Source organism: Babylonia areolata, chromosome 26 (assembly GCF_041734735.1).
Source record: "Babylonia areolata isolate BAREFJ2019XMU chromosome 26, ASM4173473v1, whole genome shotgun sequence".
NCBI lineage: Eukaryota > Metazoa > Mollusca > Gastropoda > Neogastropoda > Buccinidae > Babylonia > Babylonia areolata.
In genome coordinates, this window is record NC_134901.1 from 29,532,357 (window position 1) to 29,541,183 (window position 8,827).

General features: G+C 40.2%; 1 protein-coding gene across 2 annotated transcripts in view; it reads right to left on the reverse strand.

Annotated features, from left to right (window-relative positions):
• The window catches only part of LOC143300393 (uncharacterized), a 9,638-nt gene extending 811 nt beyond the window's left edge, over positions 1–8,827 (reverse strand). The window contains exons 1-5 of one of the 2 annotated variants that reach the window (XM_076614021.1): positions 8,640–8,827; positions 8,346–8,432; positions 3,802–4,624; positions 1,109–1,201; positions 483–679 (exon numbers count right to left, since the gene is read on the reverse strand). In XM_076614021.1, the coding sequence (XP_076470136.1) occupies positions 483–679; positions 1,109–1,201; positions 3,802–4,405 (894 nt within the window). In that variant the 5' untranslated portion in view covers positions 4,406–4,624; positions 8,346–8,432; positions 8,640–8,827. Of the gene's footprint in view, positions 1–482; positions 680–1,108; positions 1,202–3,801; positions 4,625–8,345; positions 8,433–8,493; positions 8,561–8,639 lie in introns of those variants that run through there. The other variant, XM_076614020.1, reaches the window with a different exon arrangement.

Consider the following 8,827-nt stretch of genomic DNA (forward strand, 5'->3'; position numbering starts at 1 on the left):
CCCTTATACTTAGCAAAGTGCTTGTCCTTAAGGGTGTACCCGTCCTTACCGTGTGGGTGTAATTTTTTTTTATCATTAAAAAATTCCTTTATACTTAGGGAAGTGCTTGTCCTTAGGGAACTTCCCCGTCCTTACCGTGGGGATGTAGCTAGGGATGTGCTTGAACTTACCGCGGGGTTGTAACTATGTAATTCATAAGAACACCCTTATACTCAGGCAAGTGCTTTGTCCTTAGGGATGTTACCCGTCCTCACCGTGGGTATGTAGCTGGGGCTGTTCCTGTCCTTAACGTGGGGATGTAACAAAATACTTTATAAAAACACCCGTATACTCAGGGAGTGCTTTGTCTCTGGGAATGTTCCCCGTTCTTACCGTGGGAATGTAGGATGTGTTTGTCCTTACCGTGGGAATTTAACTTTCTTTAAGAAAGTGCTTATACTTAGCGAGGTGCTTTGCCCTTGGGGACGTCCCCCTGCCCTTACCGTGGGGATGTAGCCGGGGATGTGCTTGTCCTTGACCAGGCTCAGTCTGCCGGGCTTGACGGGGCAGACGAAGGTGCGGTCCTTGAGGTCAAGGTCGTCCTCCATCTCACACACCTCCCACCAGTTGTCGTACAGGTCCTGTCCGTTGTACTTCACGTCGATGTTGAACGTCCACCCCTCGCCGTCAATCACCCGGTCTGCAGGGAGAATGGAGATGATGAGGAATGTGGTGGTGGGTGTGGTTGTGATGGTGGTGATGATGGTGGTAATGATGGTGATGACCACGACGACAACGACGACGACGACGAGAAGAAGAAGAAGGAACGAACGAACGGAATGAATAAATGAATGAATTAATGAACGAACGAATGAATGAATTAGAAAAAGGTAAAACTAAGACAGAAAGAGAAAATATAAAGAAAAATGACAGAGACAGAGACACAGGGAGAAAAGTCAGACACACAGACACGATGCACAGACACAGACACACAGGCTTTTTTTTTTTTTTTAAATTAAAAGACGCAGAGAGAAAAGAAGCACACACACACACACACACACACAGAGACACACACAGAGAGAGAGAGAGAGAGAGAGAGAGAGAGAGACAGCAATGTTCACACATATACCCAGAGTGAAGTTGTAGAAGGTACGGGACATAACTCCTCCGTTCTCTTTGTCAGGGAGCAGCACTACTGTTCCCAGCTGCTCGGTGGGGTTCTCTGTGTCACGGTCAAAGCAGATAACACTTAATCAAGTGATTAATCCATTAATCAATTAATTAATCAATCAATCAATTAATTATGTAGCCTGCATGATTTGAGCCGTCTCTCGATTTTTTTTAACAAAAAAAAATTAATGAAAACATATCTGCTTATTGTGAAGTGGTGCTTAGGTTTTTGTGACATCTGGGTTGATTAGTTTGTTAGTTAGTTAGTTAGTTTATTCATTTCTGTGTTCATTGAATGAGAGAAAACGTAATATTTGCATTGATTTAGCAATATGAACATACAAACGCATCTTGACTTCACTCGCAAAAATGCAAAGCTCGTACACTGCAGTAAATTGTACAAAGAGCAAAGCTCATACACTGCAGTAAATTGTACAAAGAGCAAAGCTCATACACTGCAGTAAATTGTACAAAGAGCAAAGCTCATACACTGCAGTGAAATTGTACAAAGAGCAAAGCTCATACACTGCAGTAAATTGTACAAAGAGCAAAGTTCATACACTGCAGTAAATTGTACAAAGAGCAAAGCTCATACACTGCAGTAAATTGTACAAAGAGCAAAGCTCATACACTGCAGTAAATTGTACAAAGAGCAAAGCTCATACACTGCAGTAAATTGTACAAAGAGCAAAGCTCATACACTGCAGTAAATTGTACAAAGAGCAAAGGAATCAGACATCATGAAAATATGGCAGATCAGGTTATTCATTTATTTATTTATCTATTCATTAATTCATTTATCTATTTATTTATCTATTCATCTTTCGTTAATCTATCTATTCTTTATTTATCCATTCATTCATTTATTCATTTAATAACAGGAAATGTATTGAACATATCTGAATTAACTTAGCGTTACAAACATGCACACACAACTTTACACACACAACAACAAAACAACAACAACAACAATAAAGAGCAAAGATCACAAACTGCTGTGCAATAAATGACACAAAGACCAAAGCATCATAAAATCGTGACAGATCTAGGTATATTTATTCATTTATTTGTTTGTTTATCTATTGTTTATTCATTTATTTATCTATTCATTTAACCACCTAACCATTTATCTATTTAGTTGTTTATCTATCTATCTATGTATCTATTTACATATATATATATATATATATATATATATATATATCTGTTGACATATTTGCTTGTTTACTCATTCAGTCATTAATCAACTAACTTGTTTATGTTTCTAATTATATCTCTTTGTTTTTGTTTGTTTCTGTGTTATTTGTCCGGTACTATATTGGGTTGGGTTGCATTGTGTCCTGTTCTGTTCTGATGTATTCTATTCTATTCTACTCCATTCTATTCTTTGAAAATGTTATGGAATGGGGACACTTTGAGAATATCTAGCCTACTGTTTTTACGGGTCTTTACGTGTGTGTGTGTGTGTGTGTGTGTGTGTGTGTGTGTGTGTGTGTGTGTGTGTGTGTGTGTGTGTGTGCTGAAGTAAGTGTGAACAAGCTCAAGGGCTTTTGTGTACATGGGTCAATAATCTACATGCATGTTGTGTTATCAAAGCTGACACATGATAATTTCTTTTTATTCCTCTCATCAACCAATCTCGCTTATAGGATGGAGAGAAAGATAAACCGTGCTAGGTGTAAGTGAAAAGAGATATAGATAGCAGGGTGGTGAAAAGCGGGGAGAGAGGGAGCGAGTGAGAGAGCGAGAGAGGGAGAGGAGACAGAAACTGGAGAGAGAGAGGGGGTGTTGAAGAGAGAGGGGGAGTCAGAGAGATAGGCGGAGTGAGAAAGAGAGCGTGAGAGAGAGAGAGAGAGAGAGAGAGAGAGAGAGAGAGAGAGAGAGAGAGAGATTAGAGAAGGACAGCGACAGAAAGAGATTCACACACACACACACACACACACACACACACACACACACACGCACACGATCTATAATCACTGTAGCCGATATATATATAAACACAATAATAATTATGTACAATTGAATTATTAAACAAAACAGTAATTTGTGTGACTGACATTTGCTGGACAAAAAACCGAACTAAAACAAAAAGAAAGAAACATACTCTGACTAAACAACACAGCACATCAAATAAAACAAGATCAAAGAAGATAACAACAACAATGAAAGCAACAACCCTTCTTTGTCACAATTCAAACTGTGGTACATCACATAGAATTTTACATTAATTAATTAATTGATTAATTGATTAATTAATTAATTAACCAGCCAATCGATCGGTTAAAATCAATAAGTAACTAATGCTCTTAAAACGACCCATGAAAATGTCAACCAATCAATTAAAAATGAATAATTAAAGCATTTCAATTATCCTAAAACCATCAACTTTGAGTAAGGAATTCAATAATCAAATGAATTAATTAATCCATGATCGAATTGTTTCATAATCTATTTGATTAATTCATAATCGCATTGACCATTAATTAATTTATTAAGTGAATAAATAATTAACTTAGATTTTGTTTAATTACATAATTAACTTATATATTGAACGAATATATAATATCTCAGTAAACAAACAAGCAAACAAACAAACAAGCAAATAAACAAGCAAGCAAACCAATCGATTAGTACATCAGTTTCGCTTACCACACTTATCGAACACGATGCCGATGACAGTGTGATGGTTGTCGGCGATGAATTTGTCCCAGACTGCTTTCCCTTTCATGTCACCACCACCACCAGTCACGCCTTTCTTTCCCTCACCGTAATCATCAGCCTTACGATCATCAGCTTCCTCGTCTCGAGCTTTCTCTTTCTCCACTGTAGATGTTCTTTTCTCCTTGCCAGCATGGTCCTCGTCTCCTGTGTCTCCACTTCTACTTCTGCTTCTATCATCTTTTCCATCTTCGTTTTCGTCGTCGTCGTCCTCTAAAGTGTCAAAAAAATTCCTCTCCTTTTCCCTCTCCTCGCTATTTCCGTCGTCTTCCTCTTTTCCTCCTCCTCCTCTTTCCTCGTCGTCTTCGCTTCGCTTCATCACTCCAGTGTCGTGGTGGGATTTCCCGAAAGTTTCGAACCCTCGCATGCTGAAGGATTTCCCCCCTGCTCCCCCGCTGTTCATTTTGAGGACCTGGTCGGGGGGAGGGTGTTTGAACAGCGTGACGTAGACGATCGCCACGGTAACGAGGAGGAACGTGACCAGGCCGAAGCGTGCGAGGCGTTTGGGCAACATGGCGGAGATGGTTGCCATCATGGTGAAAGTATTGAGTGTTGGGGAGGTTCTGGTGTTACTGTTGTTGAGGGCGTTGTTGTTATTGTTGTTATTGTTGTCGTTATCGTCGTTGTTGAGGGTGTTTTTGTTGCTGTTGTTGGCGAAGGAAGCAGTTTGTTGAATGAAGGTTAACTGACCGGTTTGTTGTTTGTCATGTGATGGTGATGACGCCTGGAACACGCTGTTGACAGTACGGAGGTGCTGAAAAGAATTGAAGATGGGGGTGAGTGTGGCGGGAGGTGTCGAATCATGATTAGTTCATTGTTGCGGTTGAAAGTCCACAGCTTGCTAATTTGAAGACAATGACCTTTGTTTGCCTGTGGCTTTGTCTCTGTCCAATGTTCAGTCTTCTCCAGTAAATGATGTCAGTGAGCTGTGGATAGGGGATGAGGTGAAGTGGAGGGTGTTACAGCAGCTATAATGACTACGGAATAAAAGTCTACTTTAAAAACTGTACTTATTTGTAAACTTACCACTCGTTGTCCTGAAAATTATGAGCATGACACTTTCTGAAGGTTTACTTGACTGTAATCAAGCTCTTCACAGTAGGCAGATTCGTCAGTTCATGCTCCAAACATTAAAAAAACAAAAAACAAAACAGTTTATAATAAATCGTGGAGACAGATTTCTTTTCTTCTTTTGATTCAATTACTATTTTCTTTCAGACATAAATCGTAAATAAAACAACGGGCAGAGTTCTTCAAAGAAGAAAAAAACGATAATATATGTATGTATTTAAACACGGTGTTTCGGTTGTGTGGTTTGGGGGGGGGGGGTTGTTTGTTTGTTTGTGTGTGTGTGTGTGTGTGTGCGTGTGCGTGTGTGTGTGTGTGTGAGATGAAAGTCAAAACTCTGACAACGCGCGCGCGCGCGCGCGTGTGTGTGTGTATGTGTGTGTGTGTGTATGTGTGTGTGTGTGTGTGTGTGTGTGTGTGTGTGTGATTAACAAATTATTAGTTTCTGGAAAAACATTGTTAACACCAAATTTGACCTTGAAATAGGGGGAAAAATCAGTTCTTTTCATACATTCTAATTATACTGACATTATACATCTGAGAAGGGCATACACAATTAGAAAGTATCCAAAAATGTTTGTAAAGTCAGGTTTCTGTTTCATTTGCGCTTTCATCTGACACACTGACACACGAATTTATAGCAGTCATGTTTATCAGTTGGTTTAAATTAGACACTTCTTTTGCTTAGTACGGAAGTTATATTGGAGCACACATTGTCACTCTGTCAAAAAATAGGACGACAATCAGAATATACAACGGTTCCTTGTTGTTTTGGTTTTTTGTTGTTGTGTTGTTGTTGTTTTGGGGGGTTGTTTGTTTGTTGGATATGTTTGTTTTTGTGGGTTTTTTTGTATTGTTTTGTTTGTTTGTTTTTTGTCGTTGTTGTTTTGCTTTGTTTTTTGTGACGGGTCCCACTTCTCTACAGCATAAAATTTCGAAATACGCCTAACGGCACAGGAAAGCTGTTGTGTCTTACACTGACTGTGAAGGTCTCACACAATCTGCATTCGGCCAAGTGTTCAGAAGTCGGAACACACTGCAGCATAGTCCCTTTCATGAATATTGATCATGAGCACGCGCCACATCGCACTTATGTTTGCGAGGAGAATACAGTCTTGAAAGGTGGCGAAACAGGCCGCTAATTTTTTATTCTGAGACTGATCTGTGAAAAGGCCTCATTTACGTACCGAACAATGTCTACGAACGACGATCAAAATCAACAGTCCCACATGCATGTACACGCATGCACGAAATGACTAAAAAGACGTTTGGGACTTCGCTGCCAATAATCATGCACGTCTGATTTAAGTCTTATCGCGAAAATCATCAGGTTCTTCTCTTCTCGAAATAGATAAATTTGATCGTTAAAAAATAAGATAAAATGAAATAATTAAAAAAGGAGAGAAAAATCGTGATTTTTTAACGTACATTTGCACAGATTTCAACAACTAATGGCCTTTTTTTTCTTTTTTTGCGTTCGTGCCGAAGATAAAGAAGTAAGAGAAGTTTGAAGACACTTGGATATGACAATCAGTGACTTTAAACTGATTTCAGTCAGGAAGAAGACGGCCACATGAATGTTCGGAAACACAACGAACGCGATCCGCCACAATTTTTATGAAAGACCTGAACTTGTCCGGAGTGATTAACGTTTGATGCTTGGCCATTTCATTACGATTTGTCTGAATCGAAAAGTGGTGATGATGATGAAAACGAACGTGACAGATCTATAATATGATCATGATCACGAAACATTGAACTGCTGATGGATGTAATGGCTGCATAGGACACCATTGTTTCGTTTCCAGCAAACAATTCAGGGTTTCATGTAGTTTCTAGAAAGCGATGAGCAAAAATGTGATTTGGGTCATGACGTGTCCGAACTAGAAACCCTGTCATCCCCAATCCAGGTAAGTTCCGTTTGCTTGTTCAGCACGAATCACGCCAGCCATGAAGGCTTTGCCTTTTGTTTTCAAAATGAATAATTTGGAGTTGTTTGGTTGTTGTTGTTGTTTAACAATACCACCCTCTACTTCCCTAATGTTTAAGTTAAGATTTTTTTTATATCGCTGGAAAATGATTGGAGGGGTACAGCATTTGTCAATTTCCGTTTTCTTGTTGTTTCAAGGACCATGGTGGGATTTGTGAAACAATAAAATCCTTTCTATCTTTTTTTCCTAATCTTGCAAAGGTTCTGGCACAGAAATACTCAGACAGAACTCTTTATATTGAAATGTTTATTGATACTGATCCCATCCTGGCCGTTTTGTTACGAAGAGAAAAAAGTAGCATTTTGATAACTGACAAAGTATTACATAGTACACCATCAAGTCTCAACAGAGATTCTCGGTCACTTCCATTTTGTACTGCTTGTATCGTGCGCGCGCGCGCGCGCGCGTGTGTGTGTATGTGTGTTAAAACAGAGAATCAACTGTCATCCTTAACAAGGTATGGGTGATTCTCCGTCACGCGCATTATTCCCCCCTCCACCCCTCCACTCCCCCCCCTCCCCCCGCCCACCACTGCTGCTCACGTCTCCCCACCTATCTCTTTTTTCTAAGCCAACAACATAACCGTCAAAGAAACGGAATCAACGCACATTATATAAATTCATACAATTATAAAGAATACCTTCGTCTGCAAATAGGAGTGTGGCCTAGATGTAATGCGTCCGCCAAAAGAGAGAATCTGAACGCACTGGTTCGAATCCCATAGTCGCCAGTATTTTCTCCCTTTCCACTCGACTTTGAGTGGTGGTCTGGACACTAGTCGTTCGGATGAGACGATAAACCTAGGTCACGTGTACAACATGCACTTATCGCACGTAAAAGAACCCACGGCAACAAAAAGGTTGTCCCTGGCAAAATTCTGTTGAAAAATCCACTTCCCCAGGAAAACAAATAAAATTGCAGGCAGAAAAAAGACAAGAAAATGGGTAGCGCTCTCAGTGTAGCGACGCACTCTCCATGGGGAGAGCAGCCAGAATTTCCCACAGAGAAATGTTGTGGCAAAAAAGGAGTTATACAATACAATACATACAATACAATATGTACTGTCAATATTCTGGTCAAAGTCTTGTCATTAGCATTATCAGTAGTAGTAGGAGTAGTAACAGCGGTAGTAATAGCAGCAGTAGCAGCAACAGTATTGTTATTGTTATCATCACCGTGCCCATCGTCGTCGTCGCCGTCGTCATCATCATCATCATCGTAATTATCACCATCTCCTTCATCATCTCCATCATCTTCATCTTCATCACCATCATCATCGTCGCTGTCGTCTTCGTCGTCACTTTCTTCTTCTTCTTTTTCTTCCCCATATCATCATCATCATCATCATTACTTTTATCGTCATCATTATCATCATCATGGTTATCATATTTTTGTTATTATCATTCTCACTATTACCTTCGTTTTTTCAGGAGGTGATATGTGTCAGTCTCGTCCTCATCCAGCCCAGCTTCCTCAAGCAGGGAGCTCGCTTCAGGGGAGAAACTAAATCACACACAGACGCACAGACACACAGATATGAAATAATACATTAGCACAAACTCACACTTGGAATGGAAAGCCTGAGAAATGGAAAGACAGTGGCAGCCAGCTGTGATCGCAACGATGTGGAGGTCACTTCAGGGGAGAAACTAAATCACACACAGACGCACAGACACACAGATATGAAATAATACATTAGCACAAACTCACACTTGGAATGGAAAGCCTGAGAAATGGAAAGACAGTGGCAGCCAGCTGTGATCGCAACGATGTGGAGAATGCTGATGCTGATGCTTCACACTGTCTCTGTCTCCCTGTCTCTCTCCCTGTCTCTGTCTCCCTGTCTCTCTCCCTGTCTCTCTCCCCACCAGCCAAGGAAGACGGAGATGATAGAATGT